General features: G+C 61.9%; 1 protein-coding gene across 2 annotated transcripts in view; it reads right to left on the bottom strand.

The window, feature by feature from the left end:
* Positions 1-2,933: 2,933 nt before the first annotated feature.
* Positions 2,934-18,919, bottom strand: part of USP43 (ubiquitin specific peptidase 43) — a 177,036-nt gene continuing 161,050 nt past the window's right edge. For both annotated transcript variants that reach the window (XM_008164005.4, XM_024101740.3), the window contains exons 10-15: positions 11,869-11,946; positions 10,607-10,736; positions 9,813-10,161; positions 8,709-8,867; positions 6,497-6,655; positions 2,934-4,418 (exon numbers count right to left, since the gene is read on the bottom strand). In XM_008164005.4, the coding sequence (XP_008162227.3) occupies positions 3,298-4,418; positions 6,497-6,655; positions 8,709-8,867; positions 9,813-10,161; positions 10,607-10,736; positions 11,869-11,946 (1,996 nt within the window). In that variant the 3' untranslated portion in view covers positions 2,934-3,297. The remainder of the gene's footprint in view (positions 4,419-6,496; positions 6,656-8,708; positions 8,868-9,812; positions 10,162-10,606; positions 10,737-11,868; positions 11,947-18,919) is intronic.

The following is an 18,919-nucleotide window of genomic DNA, read 5'->3' as shown; positions in this document are numbered from 1 at the left end:
ACCTTCCTGGCACTCAGTGCCCTGGGCCCAGTGTATGGCATTGCTCTAGCGTGATGTTTGTGGGTGACACCACCACTCCCCAGGCCCTGTGGACTCTTCCACAGGGACCAAGCCTGTCCAGGTGGGAGCCAGAGCTTCCCAGAGACCAGCCCAAGGCTGTGGCTGGAACTGGCCCAGGAATTGGGGCCCAGCCCAAACCGCTCCACCAAGTGCCAGGCATCCCTCTGTCAATAGAGTGCAGTGTGGCCAAAGGCGACCAGCCCACCGCCCTGCCCACACACACTCCGCCAAGGGGCACAATGAGACGCAGCTTCTGCTTCTGAGGGATGCGAGCCGCTCACCCACCTGTGCCACCCACTGCCTCAGCCGGGCAGCTACTCCCCCCCCGAATTCAAAATGGGGCTAAAGTTATCGTGACCCCAATGCCCTCTCGCTCCCTGAGCCCCCACATCCATCCCCTGCCTGACCCCACCCCCAACCGCTCCCTGAACCCCCTCATCCATCCCCTGCCTGTCCCAACCCCCCATCACGCCCTGAGCCCTCACATCCATTCCCTGCCTGCCCCCACCCCCAACTGCTCCCTGAACCTCCTCATCTGTCCCATCTGTCCCCACCCTCCAAACCCCATTGCTCCCTGAGCCCCCCATCCATCCCCTGCCTGCCCCCACCCCCAACCACTCCCTGAACCCCCTCATCCGTCCCCAACCCCCCATCACTGAGTCCCACATCCATCACCTGCCTGCCCCATCCAACCCCCACATTGCTCCCGGAGACCCCCATCTATGACCTGCCTGTCCCCCAACCCTGCCCCTCACTCCCTGAGCACCCCAAGCCACCCCCTATTGCTCCCTATCCATCCCCTGCCTGCCCCGTCCAACCTCCAGCTCTCCCTGAGCCCCTGCATCCATCCCCTGCCTGCCCTCCAGCCCCCAAACCCCCATCACTCCGAGCCCCCCATCCATTCCCTGCCTGCTCCATCTCCCTCAGCCCCCATCCATCTCCAGCCCCCATCACTCCCTGAGCCCCCCATCCATCTCCTGCCTGCCCTCCAGCCCCCCCAATCGCTCCCTGAGCCCCCCTCCATCTCCAGCCCCCATTCGCTCCCTGACTCATACGAGGGCAGTCCTGGGCTGGCTGACCCAGGATTGCCCTCTGTTTGGACGTCCAGCTAGCCCGTTAGTCAGCTCCGCTTGCCGCTGGTCCCCATAGAGCTGGGGCAGCCCAGCGGTGAGCAGCGCTCAGCCCAGGAACAGGACTGTTTATCTTCCCTCTGCTCAGGCCTTTCCTGGAGACAGATGCGGGGCCAGATACTTAGCGCTGGGCCCTGCCATCGCGGTGAGACCCCTGGCCGGGGAGGGGGCCTGCAGCAGCAGCCCTGTGGGCTGAAGGGCGAAGCTGTGGCCAGCTGGAGAGCAGAGCAGGTGACTCAAGAGTCCTTGGCAGGGGCTGGCATTCGGCTTGGGGCACAAAGTGTCACTCCAGCAAAGCGCTCATGCCCATCCCTGTGGGCCTGTGCCTGCCAGTCTGCTGCCCTTCCTCCTCCCAGAGCCCCTGAACTGAATGGGGCTATGCCTGGAGGGCACTGGGGGGGGGGTCAGTGACACAGGGGCACAGGGCATTGGGGGGGTCAGTGACACATTGGGCACAGGAGATTCAAGTGCTGCCTGCCTGGCCCTTCGCTCTCCCCACCACCCCTCTGGCAGCACCTCAGACACGGCCCCCAGTGGGCCATGGTGCCATAAAGTGACTCATCCTCAGGCCCTTACCCAGCCAGCCGCTGGTCTAGGCACCCTGGGCTCAGGCAAGTGCCAGCCAAGGGGAAAGGCCCTGTGTGTGTCTCTGTGGCCCTGCCCCTCGGGGTGTCGTTCAGCCCAGTGCCCAGCGTGTAACTCACCCACGGGATTGTTCATACACCCTGTGCACTGGGGTCAGTGAGCCGTGAGCCATGGGGCACTGGGTTAGTCACACGGTGTGTGGGGGCCAAGAGCCAGTGACACACAGGGTCTCGGGCACAGAGGGGGTTAGTGACACATGGGATATGTGTGTGGGGGGGTCAGATACAGATGGGGCACTGGAGGTCAGTGACAAGGGGTGCAGGGTGGGATCAGTGACACAGGGGGTGCAGGGCACTGGGGTGGTCAGTAAAACACAGGGGCACAGGCACTGGGGGGGTCAGTGACAAGGGGCACAGGGCATTAGGGGGGTCAGTGACACATAGGGGCACTGGGGGGGCTCAGTGACAAGGGCACAGGGCACTGGGGGGGTCAGTGACACACAGGGGGTGCAGGGCACTGAGGGGGTCAGTGACAAGGGGCACAGAGCACTGGGGGGTCAGTGACAAGGGGCGCAGGGCACTGGGGGGGTCAGTGACACACAGGGCATAGGGCGCTGCGGGGGTCAGTGACAAGGGGCACAGGGCATTGGGGGGTCAGTGACACACAGGGGCACAGGGCACTGGGGGGGTCAATGACACAGGGGCACAGGGCATTGGGGGGGGTCAGTGACACATTGGGCACAGGAGATTCAAGCTTTGAGGGTTTACCCAACAATCTCTGGAGTGCAGGAACTCCCCAACCCAGGCAGCGTCAGCCCAAGAAGCAGACAGATGTTCGGCCTCCTCCATAGCCCACCCTCCGTGGGACTCTCTCCCCACAGGAGCCACTGCCCAATGTCCCCAGCTCGGTGCTTGTTTGATACGGCTTTAATAGAAAGCTCTGCAAAACCCCAGCGTGTGCGGCCAGCCAGGCCCCCGCATACAAAAGCTCAGTAGAAGACTTTATTATTGCATAGACCTTGGTGCGTAAATGATCCCCCCCTTCTCCCTCCTCCCCCCCATCCCCATCCCCATCCCGTCCTTGGTACGAAAAATAGTCGCCTTTTACAAAACAAAAAGCGTCGTTGACGCTGCGTGAATAAAACTCTCTCTGCGTATAGAATAAATACTCTTCCTCTGTTCTCCCCGCCGCTCATTCCCCGCCCCCGATCTCAGCAGCCCTGTGCTGGGTGCCGTCCTATTAAGGCATGGGTTGTGCAGGGAGCCCCGTCCCCTACACACTCGAGAGAGACCAGGCATCAGGGGCGCGGCAGAAGACGGCTCCCTTAGCAATCCTAGGGAAGGAGAACTGGACCCAGCCCCAGCGGGACCTGGGAACCCAGAGATCAGACCAACGCGGCCTCAATGGACATCACAGCCCCTTGCAGCCTCCCGCTGGGTTTGTCCGTTTCCTCTCTCCGACCCTGGTTGCCCTGGCTTATAGCAGTAGCCGCGCTCGTCCTCCAGCCCCCTGCAGCTCCGGGTTAGAAGCTGGATTCAGGCACTGGTTTCTTCCTGCCCAGGGAGGCCGTGTGGTACTTGACCCTCTGTAAGGTGCCACAGGCCACCTTCTCCAGTGGCACGCTGTGGCTGTGCTGGTGGCCGCTGCTGCCGTTCTTGTAGAGGGAGGCCGACCTGCGCAGCGCCCAGTCGGCCTTGCTGTGGATGCTGGCGGAACTCTGCGAGCGCTTGATGTCCACCTCGGACCGGCTGATCCTGCCGTTGGCCTGGCCCTCCTTGCCCCGCCGGCCCAGTGTGCCGTTGGCCCTGCCCTCACTGATGACGCTCAGGGTGCCATTGGAGAGCGACGTCCGGGAGGAGCCCATGGCTGGCTCCGAGGCGTGGGGCCGCTCTGACTCGCCAGGCTGCTTGGGCTCCTTCTTCAGGAAGCCAGCCCTGAAGATGGTGAACTTCCCTTCCAGCTGCCTCTCGGCCTCGGGGTCCCTGTCCCTGCCGTGCTCCCCGGCCTTGGCGGGGGTTCTTTGGTCGTGGTCCCCGTCCCTGCCCGGTGCCCCTCTGGCCCTCTGGGAGCGGTGTGGGTGGGGCAGGGTGCCCGCGCGGGCCGCCCCATTGGAGTTCACTTTGCTCCCGTTGGTCTTTGGCTCCTCAGCTTTCCAGGGGGCCCCCGCGTTGACGGGCAGTTCTAGCTTCTTGGATGTCCTCTGCGGCTGGCCCGCCTCCTCCTTTGGTTTGCTGCTCCTCTTCAGGGTCCCGGCCATCTCGGTGGCTGGGGACGCTTTGCCGTGGCTCTCTGCAGCACCCCCCACAGCACCTGGGGAATTCCCACTCGCCCTACCAGCCCTGCCGGCCCCTTGGTCCTTCCCAGCCGCGGCCGGGTTCTGCGGAGGCCTTGCCGGCACCGGGGTGTTCTCGCTGCCCCCTGTCATGAGGGGGACGATGGACTCGTTGGTGTACCGGGGCCTGCGCCCAGATTCCAGGTATTCCACCAGCTCCCCGGACGCAGCCTGTGGCCTGTCTCTGGCTGCAAAAGACCAACGGAGGGGCACTGGCTTGGTGGCCCCCAGCTTGGTCTTGGTGGGGGACACTTTCATGCTGACGCTGCGCCCCTGAATGCCGCGCACCAGGGGCCTCGACTCAAAGCCTCCTGCAAGAGAAACACAGGCAGGTTGGTGGAAGCCCCCAAGAGCAGAGCAGAGCTGCATGCTGCCCCTTGCGGGGCATCCAGGGCCAGCTCGGGCTGGGCGCAGCTCCCACCAATGCCGCTGGAGCTGCCCAGGAGTGGCCAAGGGCAGGATCTGGCCGGCAGTGTGGGCTAGTAGCTAGTGACTTTGGCCAATGAATCAGGTGACCTGGGTTCTAGTTAGGGTTGCCAACTTTCTAATCATACAAAACCAAACACCCCTGCCCCGCCCCTTCCCTGAGCCCCTGCCCCTTCTCCGAGGCCCCGCCTCCACTCGCTTCATCCCCCTCCCTCCGTCGCTCTCCCCCACCCTCACTCACTTTCACCAGGCTGGGGCAGAGGATTGGGGTCTGGGAGGGGGGTGAGGTCTCCGGCTGGGGGTGTGGGCTCTGGGGTGGGGCTGGGGATGAGGGGTTTGGGGTGCAGGAGGGGGTGCAGGGTGCGGGCTCCGGGAGGGAGTTTAGGTGTGGGAGGGGACTCTGGGCTGGGGCAGGGGTTTGGGTGCGGGAGGGGGTGCAGGGTCCCGGCGGCACTTACCACGGCTCCCAGGAAGCGGCCGCCAGGTCCCTCCAGCCCCTAGGCGCATGGGTGGCCAGGAAGGCTCTGTGCGCTCCCCTTGCACCTGCAGGTGCCACCCCCGCAGCTCCCTTTCTGGTCAAAAACCGGACACCTGGCAACCCTAGTTCTAGTCCCAGTGTGACCTTGGGTAAGTCACTTCCTGCCTCTGTTTCTCCCCCACCCTTTGTCCATCTAGTCCCTTCCCTTTGGGCGGGGCCTGTCTCTCACTGAATGTCCAGTGCCTAGCGCACTGGTGCCAGGGACACACAGACAATGCTAATGATGAGGGCTGGGTCCCAAGAACCTGAATGTTGCCTCTGGTGGCCCATGCGCCACTGAAATCCACCAGCACATTGGGCAGCGTAGGGGACGCGTGCCAGTGCACCTTTGGCCAGCTGTAACTGGTGCATTTGACCAGCAGATGGCGCTCTGGATCGACGTTCAGCTGGATGGATCCGCCCCGCCATGCAGGGGAGCACAGCCCCTGATGGGTGGGGCTAGAGCCCTGGCATCTGCTTGTGGGGCAGGCCACAGGGGGGCAGTTTTCAGCTTGCCGTGGAGCTAGTCCCGCAGGGGGCCGGACGGGGGACAGCGCGGCAGAGGTTAACCCTGCGTGCGCCAAGAGCGCGTTGGCTCCGAGCTTCCTGGCTCGGCTAAGTGAGGCCAAGCCTCAGGATGAGGGGAGACTCGCAGGTTCCGGCCTTTGGGGGTGGGGGAAGCTAGAAGTCAGCGCCCCTCAAGACTCCTGCCCCCTTGAGGGTGAATCAATGGAGCCCGCCAGCTTGGCCTGGGTCCATCCCCCTGCCTTTTAACCCACACTTGGGGTGTTTTGGGGCCTGATCCGTGATTCCTGGGGGCTGGTGGCACTGAAATGACCAAAGCAGAAAGTTCACCTGGCCCCCACCCAGCTCCCTGCGAACCTGATTGTGACCCCCCCCTTGCCACCCGCAGGGTGCTGCCTCTCCCCCATCCCTCTGGCCCATTCCCTTCCCCCGCCCCATACCGCCAGCCTTGCTGCCCTGCTGGCTCGCTCCTTCCACGACTGCCCCTTCTTCTGTGCCACCCCCAGTGAATGGGCCACTCTTCCCCTGCCGCGGGGCTGGGCTCCCCTCCAGAAGACCCCTCAGACTGAGGCCAAGCAGAGACTAGCTGACCCAGCCAGGCCGTGTAGGGAGTTACTGGGGAAAGAGCCCCTGGAGGGAAACAAACTGGCCCCTGGGCTCACAATGTCCTGTCGTGTCTAGACACGGCCTGACACCCCCCACCTAGCACTGCACGGTGCCCCCTTCCCCAGTGCCAGCGAGTCGATTGCCCTAGCTCCCCCCGGCACAGCCCAGACTCCCGCGCTGCAAAGCTCTTGGGGCCGAATCCTGCTCTGCGACCCGACGGAGCCCTGCGGGGGGTGGGGTTGGGGTGGGGCTCGACTGGCAGGGCAGAGCACCGGGGTTCACTGCTCCGGGGTCAGGCACAGCAATACCACAGACCTTTCTCCTGGCTGGTTGCGGTGTCGAGGAAGACGGGCGAGTCGGGGACCTTCGGGAGGGAGGGGCAGGCCGTGGAGCTCCGGGACACCAGGCTCTCCCTCTTGCTGCTCCCGCTGAGCCGCGAGAGCCAGTGATCCGACACGGAGGAGCTGGTGGAGCCTGCAGGGGGAACCCAGACAGGCGCATTACCAGGGCATAGACCCAATGGGGCACTGGGGGGCATAGCAAGGGGGGTGGCACCAAAATGCACAAAGCAGCCAGCTCCAGCCCCGGCAATGAGCAATCACTGGGATGGAGCTGTCCACAGCTACAGCCTGCAGCTCCCAGGGGCCTCCCTTGCTAGTGAGCCGCTGCCTGAACTTTCCTCCCTGGGTCCCTCTGGGTCAGAGTGGGGCCCCCATGCACCCCTCATGCTGGGATCCCCAGGGAGCCATCTGGGGGGGGGGTGCTGATGCTGGGGAAGGAGAGATCTGCATGCAGAGATGCCACTGGACAGGCCCAGACCACTGGTTAGGTAGCCAGGTGTCACTGTGGCTTGTTTTGTTGCATTTTGGAGCAAGTGTCAGTAGAGGGCGCCCAATAGCCATTGTATAACTGCTGGCCCGGCCAGAGTCAGGGTGGGTTGGTCCCATCCCCGCCCCAGAGGCCAATGGGACCCTGACCAGGGCCTGTTAGGCTCACAGAGCCAGGGCAGCACGGCCCTGACCCATACTCCAAGCAGTGAGTCCCACCAGGGTCTTGTGGGAAGCCAGCCCACCCGATCCAGCCTCGTTCCTTGGTGCCAGTGGCAGCCCCCGATCCCGGGAGGCAGGCGGCCAGCTAGCTCTCACCCCGGCCGACGTCTCCCAAATGGGCCGGGGCGTTGGGAGCCCAGCCTGAGGCACTGAGGGCTTCATTTCCTCTGCAGCTCCGAATGAGGCCAGTGGAGCTGTGGATGCTCAGGCCCCCGGGGTCTCCTCTCGGGCTCCCCAAAACCAAAGGACCTAAGCTCAGTGGCCGCTGATAATAATACATAAAATGGGTATGTGCCATAAAGTGCAGTTACAAGCAGCAGCCACAGGGTGGCAGCACAAATAGGACAGCACAATTACCATGCCACAACAGACCAGTAATTTGCAAGGATCTCAGAGCAAATACAGCCTCTGTCAAATCAGAGCGCACGTCTCTCAGGAGGGGGGTGTGTGTGTGTGTGAGATAGAGAGAGAATGTGTGTCTGTGCGTGTGCGTTGTGGTTGTGTGAGTATGCATGTGCCTGTATCAGTGTGTGTACTCTGCTTGCACGGAGGTGGGTGGCTTTGTCACTGTGTGTGTGTAGATGTGTGTGCATGTGCTGTGATTTTGTGCGTGGGTACATGTGTGCGCATGTGCTTTGTGACTGTGTGTAGATGCATCCACATGCTATGTGATTGTGCCAATGTGTGTGCCCTTGTGCTTTGTGATTGAGCGTGTGCATGCGAGAGAGCCAAAGCATTCAGCGAACACCCCGTGTGAATTGTCCTTTCCCTCCCCCCCGGCTACTCCACACCGGAGCAGCTCAGCAGGATTCAGCTGCCGGCTGATCGTGTTAAAGCCAGAACGGTGTCACAGTACTGGCCCCGCGGAGCCCAGAGGGGACGGGCCCCAGGGACCCCTCTGACGGGTCAGTCTATGGGGGAGACTCAGCAATGTACTTGTCACAGACAGCCCTAGGCCGAACGCGGGGGGTGGGTTGGCCTGCCGGTGCCAATGGCTGTGATTTCCACCCACCCTCCCGGGGACTCAACAGGGCACAGGAGGGTTTGATGCAGCCTGTGTAACCACAGCCAAGGCAGCTTTCACCTCGCTGGCACGGGTAACAAGAGCAGTGCAGCTGCAGCCGCATGGGCATGGGTAGCGGCTAATGACCAGCATGCACGGTCCTGAGCTGACGGCCGTGCGGCCGGGTCTCCGCCGCTATTGTTACCTATGCTAGCTAGAGGAAAGCAATCGCAGACGGCTCCCCGTGGAGACACCCTCTCCCAGGGGCGGATGGGCAGCGATGAGCCAGGCTCTGGCCCCCCAGCACTCGCACCGAAGCAGACCCTGGAACAACTCTGCCGAGGACGTTCCTCCCGGGGAGCCAAGACGCGGCACCTGCCTTTTGCCTAGAGCCGGCCCTGAGTGGGCCAGGCCTGGGCTCCCCGCAGCAGCACGTCCCCGGGGGCGAGCGCGGACGGCAGGGGCGCAGGCCCACCTTGCACAGAGCTGCTGGCAGACCAGCTGGGGATGATGTTCCTTCGCTGGTAGAAGAGGATGTAGGCGCCCCGGGTGCTGACCTCGTCCTCCAGAACTGGCTCCACAGCACTGTCGTCGTAGCTGTACCAGCGGCTGTCCAGGGAGTTCCTGCAGTAGGCTGGGGCAGAGAGCACAGCTGTGCTTAGGAAGGGAGCTCACGAACCGCACGAGGGGCGGAGACGGGGCCCCGGGGGCGCCAGGCTTGGGGTTCAGTCCAGCCCCGCCAGGGTGGAATCCCATCAGCCTGCATCGCTGGCGGGGCCCGTCTGGCTGGGGTCCGCCCCCGCCCGGCCTGGGACTGAAACCGCAGCGAGAGGTAGGCAGGCAGAAGGCAATTCGCCAGCTAGGGCTGGGCCAGCCCAGCTGCTCCAAGGCCCTCCACAGGTAGCATCGCCCCAGAGGTTCAATCACCGCAGCCAGCCAGGACTTCCAGTGTCCTTCCCCGGTTCAAAGCCAGGCGTCTCCAGCTGCACAGTGCCCCCTAGCACCAGACTGGGGCATTGGTTAGTACCAATTCGGGGTTAGCACCAACTCACCCGTGTTGTGTCCAACCCGCATGGAGCCCTGGAGCACTCACCCGTGTAGTGTCCATCCCGCACGACGCCCTGGTGCACTCACTCATGTAGTGCCTGCCCCGCATGGTGCCCTGGTGCAGTCACCGGCATAGTGCCCGCCCTGCATGGCGCCCTGGTTCACTCACCAGTGAAGTGCCCGCACCACACGGCACCCTGGTGCACTCACCCATGTAGTGCCTGCCACACACGGCACCCATGTGCACTAATTGGCTCAGTGCTCACCCTGCACAGCACCCTAGTGCACTCACCCTGTAGTGTCCGTACAGCGCCCTGGTGCACTCACTCATGTAGTGCCCACCCTGCACGGCACACTGGTGCACTCACCAGCAAAGTGCCCACCCCGCACGGTGCCCTGGTGCATTCACCAGTGAAGTTCCTGTCCCGTATGGTGCCCTGGTGCACTCATTGGTGTAGTGCCCGCCCCGCATTGTGCCCTGGTGCACTCACCGGTGTAGTGCCTGCCCTGTATGGTGCCCTGGTGCACTCACCGGTGTAGTGTCCACCCTGCATGCTGCCATGGTGGTTGCAGACGGCGTACAGGTCGTAGAGCGACTCGAGTTGGGAGCTCTCGTGGAGGTACGGCAGCTGCTTCCATGTCGCCCACGGGCCCAGTGCCTGCGTCCCGGCCTGGCTCCTCTTGGCCACGTGGGGCGCCATGTTGAGGCCGCGGAGGGGAAAGCGGACGAGGGTGGAGAGCTTGGTCCTGCGCTCGCCCACCTGGCGGAACCTCTTCAGGTGGATGATGAGGATGTCGGGCAGCGTCCACAGGCTCAGCTTCACCACGCCCTGCTGCAGCACCTGGCAGTGGGGGCACCTCCAGGCATCGTCGGGGGCCAGCTGGGGAAACAAGACACCATGCCCCAGGCAAGGCTAGGGTTAGCGTGGCCCCAGCAACTGGCCTGGCCATGCCCCCCATGCCCATGGGGAGGGCACTGGGCACCTGGTGCTGCTGCGCATCCCTCCAGCAGGATTTGTCCAGCGGGGCCTGCGACCTGGGTCTGGGCGGGGGGGGGAAGCACAGTCCCCAGTGCCTACCTGCCCTGGCTTGGGCTCAGAGAGGAAGGCTGGGGTTCCCCTCACAGGGTGCGGTGGGCTCTCCCTTCCCTTTGTTCCTGTTCTCCTCCCAGCCCCAGCTGGGCAGCTGGATCCATGCCCTGGGATGCTCTGCTATCAGCCCAGCACCCGTCCCTACCCCCCAGCTCCAGTGCCCCAGACGCCCCAGCACAAAGGGCGACAGCAGGCCCAGGGTGCACGACCAGACCCCGCCCTGCATGGCACGTACCTGCTCCTCCTTGGTGTAGAGCTGGAAGCACTCATCCAGTGTGCAGCTGTGCTGCTGCTGATGGGCCTGCTGCTGCAGCCGGACGCTCTCGGTGTCCTGCACCACCTCCTCCTGGATGCTGCCAAACAGACTGCAAAGGCGGGACAGGAGCTTGGAGGGAGGCAGTATCCACGTGATGGCATCTGGGCAGTGCCATCCATGGGCAGCATGACAGGAGACAGCAACTGTCCTGCTCTTTCCCAAGCCAGCCTGTGGTATTTGCCTCCATATCCTGAGGCAGTGAGTTCCACAGGTTGAGTTACAGTAAGACCCGTTTAAGGAATTGGCATGTTGGTTGCCTGGCAGAGGTGGCTTTCTAGTAAAGGCAGAGCAGTTCTCTCCCTAGTGGACAATACTGTCCAGTACAGGGGCTTGAAGTTAGGCGCCCAGGCTAAGATATTCACGAGTGCCAGTGACTTGGGGCCCCCAACTTGAGATGCCTTAAAGGGTCCTGATTTGCAGACACTACTGAGCCCCCAGACTCTGAAACTCAGCCCCCTTTGAGGTGTCTCAAGTTGGGCCCCCCCAAAATCACTCCCCATGCTTGAAAACCTTGGCTCAAACTCTGTATTTCAGCACCTAACCAAGTGGCTGGATCTTCACACGTGCTGAGCACCGGCAACCCCATTGGTGTCCCGGGTGCTGCTGGGCACTCAGCCGTCTATCAGGATGAAGTGCCAGCCCAGAGCCAGCTATTCCACGCTCTTCGGTGCAAATCCAGCATTGCTCCATTGAAGGTGCTCCGCTGCTGTTAAACGCAGAGTGCATGGACCCTCACTGTCCTGTGCAAACTGCTCACCGCTAACCCTGCTGTCCAATGGGGGAGACAAGGGCAAGTGATTCTTAGCAGGCCAGATCCTGATGTCCTCACTCGGGCAGAATTCCCAGCGGGACGATGGGGACGGTCCCACTCAGACTTTACTCTGCCCTTCCATGGGGGTGGATTCTGAGGTTGGACCGTTAATAAATAAGACACTTAAGAGCCCAATGAGTTGGTTCTGGTTCTGTTGGGTGAAATACAGAGACCAGGTCCTTGGCCAGGGGGTGGGCACAGGAGTAAGGCCTGAGGCCACCAGATGGCTACGGACCAAACACTGATGAGAAACGTAAGGGGAACCGAGACGTTTTCTTCCAGCTGTGTTGACTCTGAGTCTCTGATCCCAGCCCGCGGCACTGAGACAGACCCGCTGCCAGGGACAGGCTCCGCGGCGCTGAGGACTCACCGTTCTTTGGTGTTCGGATCCCATTCCACCACCAGCTTCACGTGGGGGGGGCCGCCCAGGCCGCCGAACTGCAGCGCTCTGCGGGGACAAGGCCAGGCATTAGCGGGATGGACCTTGCTCCGGGCTGCTCCCCCGGGACACAGTACGGGTCGCAGCTGCTAGCCCAGGCCCAAAGGGAAGCTTGAGGGTTGCCGTATTGACCCTGCTAGTAAGGGCTGATCCCCCATGAGAGAGCAGAGACTTCCCAGAGCCCCTCGGGTGCCGGAGGGGAAGGCCCAGGGCACCACCCCTCACCCACTGTCTTCCCCACGCTGGTGGGGCATGAGGCAGGGAAACGGGCCAGGCCGGCAGGGCTCAGGCAGCTACAGGTGTTGTCTGGCAGCAGGCTCTCCGTTCCTCCCCCAGTCCCTGCAGCCATCATGTGAGAATCTGCAGGCAGCTCCGTAGGGCACGGAGCATGGCATGGAGCTGCCCTTCCCTTCCCTGTCAGCCCTCTTGCCCTGACCAGCGCCATGGCTTTTTAGCAGCAGCCTGTGGCTTCCGCGACGTCCCTTCCCCACCTAGGGTTGCCAACTTTCTAGTCATACAAATCGGAACACCCTAGCCCCGCCCCTCCATGAGCCCCCGCCCCTTCCACAGGCCCTGCCCCCGCTCACTACATTCCCCCTCCCTCTGTGGCTCGCTCTCCCCCACCCTCACTAACTTTCACTGGGCTAGGGCAGGATGTTGGAGTGCGGGAGGGGGTGAGGGCTCCGGCTGGAGGTGTGGGCTCCGGGATGGGGCAGGGAGTTGGGGTGCAGAAGGGGCTGAGGGCTCTGGGGTGGGGCTGGGATGAGGGGTTCAGCGTGTGGGAAGGGGCCCTGGGCTGGGCCAGGGGGTTGGAGTGCAGGGGGGGTGAGGGCTCTGGGCTGGGGGTGAGAGCTGGGGCCGGGGATGGGTAGTTTGGGGAGCAGGGGGCTGAGGGCTGGGGGTTGGGGCGTGGGCTGACCTCGAGCGGCTCCTGGTCAGAGGTGCAGCGGGTCTAAGGCAGGCTGCCTCCCTGTCCTGGCACCGCGCTGTGCATGTCCCAGAAGTAGCCACCAGGTCTGGGTCCTAGGTGGGGGTGTGGGAAGGGGCAGGAGGCTCCACCCTCCGCTCTCACCCTCAGGCACCGCCCCCCTATCTCCCATTGGCAGGTGGAGCCGGTGCTCGGGGCGGGGGCAGCGCACAGAACCCTCGGGGGGCCCCACCCCCGCCTAGGAGCCGGACCTGCTGGCTGCTTCCGGGGTGCAGCGCGGTGCCAGGTCAGGTAGGGACTAGCCTGCTTGAGCACTGCCAACCGGACTTTTAATGGCCCAGTCGGCGGTGCTGACCGGAGCCGCCAGAGTCCCTTTTCGACCGGATGTTCCAGTCAAAAACCGGACATCTGGTCACCCTATACCCACCCCATGGCAGACTGGAGATTGCTGCAGCAAAGGGGCTCCGTACACCGCCAACCTCCCAGACCTCTGCTCTGTCAGCACCATCTCTGGGAAGCTGAGGAGCAGGTTCCCAGCCACAGACGCCAGGCCCCCAGCCTGCTTAGAGACAGATGATCATCTCCAAGGTGCTGCTTCTTTAAGGAGCCATCCCAGCAACACCCTGACTTCTGGGGGTCAATACAGACCCCTTGGCACTTTGCACATCACCTGTCAAGGTATACAAAGGGAACTCCTTAGATCAAACACTAATACGTTCTCCAGCAGTGTTTTCTTTCTCTGCCCATCTGTACAAATCAATCTTTTATTTGTCAGCTTGTGTGTGTCCAGCGAACGCAACGGTTACCAACATTTACTGATAACCCAAGTTTATGGCCAGGGTCACCCAACAGACTGGAGCTGGGACTCGAACCCTGGTCTCCTGAGTCCCTCTCTCACTGGCCCCCACCCCACATCACTTCAGAGAGCTCCGTCACACTAGCCAGTGTAGCACTGCAGGACCACTACGGTGCTGCGGGGGAACTGCATGCTGGGTATTGTGTAGCATGATGTCACCGCTTGCATGGCCCCTGGGCTCCTCCCACTCCCTATGCCCTGCCTGTGGTGTCCCAGCATACACACAGAGACATTAGATAAAAACACCAAATGCCCCTGCTGGAAGGTCACACTGTAAAGCGACTGTATTCCTTAGAATCCAGACCAATAACACCCAGTGACCAAAACCAGAGACAGACAAAGCAGGCTGCTCCCGAAGGCAGTGAGGCTCTACTCACCCACCTTGTTCCAGGCTGGCTCTTCCCAGACTGACTTGGATGGCTGACTTCCCTGCAGAGCCCCGTAGCCTGCAAGCAGGATATGGAACGTCCTCTCCACCCAGCTCTTAATGCGATAGCATGCAATTCCAACAGAGTCCTCAACACACCACGGGGCCCGGTCCTCTCCCCTCACTGTGTGTGTCGGCTCGGCTTTGTGCCTGCTCTCACACTGCTCTCCTCGCCTGCAATGCTGCCCCCAGCTCCTGCCTGAATCAACCCTTCCCGCCTTCTGCCCATATCCATCTATCCTTCCCCCCACCCATCCTGCATTCGCCACCAGGGTAGCCGATGCCCAAACCCTCTCTCCCCCGGATTGCTGTCAGACTGCCAGGGCTTGGAGGCAAGGACCGTGTTTGTAAGTTACTGGCACTGCATCAGTGTACATTAACGTGAAGAGTAGTCACGGGAGATGGATGCATTCAGATGAAGTGCCAGGGAAAGACACATGAAGAGGGAGAAGAAACGGGCTCTCGGGTGGGCAGCGAGAGGCACAGCTTCCTTGCACTGTCAGCTCTATGGGGCGGGGACTGTCTTTTTGTTGTGCCTTTGTGCAGCGCCTGGCACGATGGCGTCCTGATCCGGGACAGGGGCCCCTAGGCACACCCATGGTACCAATAATTATGAATAATAATTATTATCCCGCTGGCTCAGATGGGACGAACCAGCAAGGGGGGTGGTTTATAAATATGCAGCCGGATCCCTTCTACTGGGAGAAGGGGGGTCTCCGTGAAGGCCAGGCAGGCAGTGATGTGCTGGGGAGACGACTTCCGCGAGGCACGGGAGCCGGCGTCAGCTGGCGGCCATCCTGCCTTCTCCACTGGGCCCCAGTCTGGCATGGCTATGTGACCGGCTGCTGTCGCCGACCAGACGAGAATGCCCGGAGCAAAGGGGGCGCGGGGGCCTGCGTGGGAGCCCTGGTCCGTGCCTATGTTAGTTCTCAGCGAGCTAAAGGACTGTGTCACATCCTCAGGACAGCTGGAGGCGCAGGGCAGGCTCCTGGGCTGGCAGCTCCAAGCTGCTGTGATGGGGCAGACAGGCGATGGGGAGCAGAGCTGTGGAGAAACCCCACCTACTACGGCCCCCGAATTACAACGCAGCCCTGGCAGGGATCAAGAGGCTGCAGTGTACTCCCCAGAAGGGCCAGTAGGTGGCAGACTCCTCCCAGACAAGCGGCTTGCTCCATCATCCAAGTGGGCGCTGGAGGGGCGAGCGGGTCCTCTGAGTGTGATGGAAGTTTGCTCCCACATCCCGTTGTCAGGAGCAGACCGAGCAGATGCCCAAGTGCTAGGCCCCATGCGGCCGGGCTGGTCCCGTGTGCCCCGTGGCTGCACCTGGAGGAGACTGATGGAGTTTGCACGCAGGGTGTTTGACACGGAAAAGGGGAGCGGAGCCTCTGAAATCCGCTCCCCTCAGCCACGCCCAGCCCCTGTGAGCGACAGTGACACCCCTCACACCTGCCAGCTGCTCCAGCAGTCCTGAGCCAGCGGCGGGGCCAGGAGAGGGCAGGGCCCCCAGTGCTGTTAGTCCGCCCACGGCACCTTACTGAGCATATTACACAGCTGACAACAGGAGGCGCAGGACGTGACTGTTCCCCCGGGGCCGGAGAGCGAGGCTGCTGGGGTGACTCCTGTCCCTTGGGCTGGGCCTGGCTCCCTGCTCCGGTGTATGGGGCACGTGGTGCTGGGACCCTGTGTGCTAGGTCAGAACAGCACTCGCTCAAATTTGCCCCGTCCGCTCTCTGTCATGATGGGGGGAGCCAGGCCAAACCTGAGCAGTGCTGTGACCCCATGAGCTGGGTCACAGCGCCCGGAGCAGGCCTCAGCCCCACGGGACAGGAGCTGCTGCTGCTGGGTGATCTCCAGCCCACCATCCATTGCCCCCGGGCTGCACACCCTGGCTCTGCCACTGAGCATGACACGGGGCGTGGGTGGGCTGATCTCTGAAATCCCTTAGGAATAGCTACCCAGACCCGAGCACCCCCGAGACAAGGCCCTACTGCATGAATCCCCTGCTCCCCACCTCCCGGAGAGCGCACGCCTCTCCCTAGCCCACACGAGTCCCGCCCATTCTCAGCCTGGCTCCGTCATGAGGCCAGGGCTGCACACCACCCGTCTCCTTGGGCGGGGCCGCTGAGGCACAGCATGCAGAGGGAAGCCTGGCCTGACACTGACAAGGCGCAGATGCCACGGTGATGGGCACATTAGCCATGGAGAGCTAGACAGGGCTGCCAGACAAGGAAGCGTGGCTTGTCCCAAGTGCAAAATAGCCGCTTGCCTCAGTGTCCCGGCAGTGCCTAGGGAGGTTAGCTTATGCATGCGGCCCTGCAAGGTGAGAGCAGCCACAGGTTGGATGGGCCGCAGGGAGCCAGGGGAGGAAGCCAGCTGAGTAGTGGGGGCAAGGGGGCAACTTGTCCAGAGGGGAAGGCAGGTCTCGTGGCTGAGGCTCTGGGCTGGGCTTCAGGAGAACAGGATCCAATCCCTGCCTCTGTCTCAACTGGGGCAAGTCATGTCAGCTCCCCAGAGCCCCTGTCCACAGCTGTACTATGAGGATAATGGTCCTTCCTGTGTCTGCCCGGCCGGTTTAGACTGTGGAGCAGAGACTGTCTCTCACTAGGTTTCACGTACAGCTCCTAGCACATGGGGCCTGATCTCCATTGATACACACAACCTTGCCTGCTTTTCTTGCTGCTGGAGGCCAGTGTGCATTGCCAGACCCATCTCGGGGGCACTGGGCACGCGTCATGGCCGGGAGAGGGTCCTTGGCACTGCACTCCCTGGGGCTTAGCCAGAGAATTGAGTTTTGCCTCATTTGGATTTTCCCCCAAAAGGCTCACACTCCCCCCCACACTCTGATCCCGTCTCCCGTCCGGCCGGAGCGCGGCTCCACCACCCTGCAGCCAACCAGCAAGCCCCAGCTGGGCTGCTAGTGACTGTGATTAAAGTCCCCAAGCCAGCTAGCACGCGACCAGCACATGCTGCCAGCACCGAACCTGCCCCCGCTTTCGAAGAGACTTCAGCTGAACTTTATCGGGGACAGAACCTGAATCAGGAGGAGGGAGGCATTAATAATTCCTGGGCCCATTTCCAAATGTTCTGTGAGCTGCAGGGGGAGGTGCTCACAAGGGCGCTGGTGAGAGGGAACTAGCACTCAAGAATACAGTGGTGCAAAGGCAGGATCACTCAAGAATGAAGCAGGCCAAAGGCACTAGCATGACAAAATCACTCCAGAATACAGTGGTGCAAAGGCACTAGTGTGACAGGATCACTCGAGAATGAAGCAGGCCAAAGGCACTAGCATGACAAAATCACTCCAGAATACAGCAGTGCAAAGACACTAGTGTAACAGGACCATTTGAGAATACAGCCGTGCAACGGCACTCATGCAACAGGATTACTCCAGAATACAGTGGTGCAAAGGCACTAGTGTGACAGGGTCTGTTGAGAATACAGCAGTGCAAAGGCACTAGTGCAACAGGATCCTTCAAGAATACAGCAGTGCAAAGGCACTAGTGTGACAGGATTAGTTGAGAATGCAGTGGTGCAAAGGCACTAGTGCGACAGGATCCCTCAAGAACACAGCGGTGCAAAGGCACTAGTGTGACAGGATCATTGTACGCTGTACAACGACACCAAGTGACCCAGTGGCAGCATTAATTCCTGTGCCCAGTGGATCACAGTTGCCACCTTCCCTACACTAGCTAGAGAACAGCTTGTCTATCAGTGCTGGTATCGTGTTGTGTGTGCTGCAGTAGCTGCAGAGGGATCCCCACTGGGACCACAAATCCTGGCTGGCCATCCCAGCTGCCAGGCCGAGTACAAAAGTTCACCTGGAACAAGCATGTCATTGCCTAGAAGAACTAAAGAGCTGTGCTGGAGTGGAGGAGTGGTGCTGAACCTCGGCCGTCTGCCTGACCTCTCCTCCCCAGAACGCTGATGCCCGTCACAGTGTATTTAGAGGCAGAGTGAGGCAGGTACAGGATACAGCAGCAATTTCTCCCTGCTTAATTAGTGGCTGCAGAGAGGACAAGAACCCATTGCAGTTTAGCAGGGACCATCAATAACAGCCAGCCAGCTGATTCAGGGTATGCTTCAGGCAGCAATGTTACACAGGCACTTCCAGGTGGGCGCTGATTTCAGGACACGGAGTGGAGGCCAGTTACCTCCATCCCCAGATTTCTCGCAGAGCTAAGCAGATAGGAGAAACCAGCTCCCAAAATGTACTGGCCAGTGCTGGGTGCAAGGCTGGCTCCCCGCTGTCACGAAATTCACGCTGCCTTTTTCCCATCTGCTAAAGGGACACTGCCAATCACCGGGGACCTACAGGGGACAGGGGAAGCAGGAGCGGCGCCAGGGTTTTTGCCGCCCTAGGCGGCAGCGCTCCTCCTCTGAGCATTCGGCGGTGGGGGTCCTTCCGCTCCGCGTCTACGGGGCACTTCGGCGGCGGGTCCCCGAGCGAGTGAAGGACCCGCCGCCGAATTTCCGCTGAAGACCTGGAGCGGAAGGATCCCCCGCCACCGAATTTCCGCCGAGGGCGGCAAAATACCGCCCCCCAAATCCTGCCGCCCTAGGCAACCACCTAGGGTCACCTAGTGGAAGCACCGGCCCTGAGGGGAAGAGACCAGCCAGATTTCCAGGCATGTTCAGCGCCCAGCAGCTCTCCTGGCGACACTTACGGCCATGTCCTCAAAAGAACTCAGCACGCTCCCAAACCTTGGGCACTTATTTAGGTGCCTAAGCAGAAACTGAGCTCTGCTGGCCATCCAAGCCCAGGGGTGGGTGT

The sequence above is a fragment of the Chrysemys picta genome, chromosome 12 (genome assembly GCF_011386835.1).
Source record: "Chrysemys picta bellii isolate R12L10 chromosome 12, ASM1138683v2, whole genome shotgun sequence".
Taxonomy (NCBI): domain Eukaryota; kingdom Metazoa; phylum Chordata; order Testudines; family Emydidae; genus Chrysemys; species Chrysemys picta.
The sequence above is the reverse complement of the archived record's forward strand: the minus strand, read 5'-3'. Positions and strand labels throughout refer to the sequence as shown.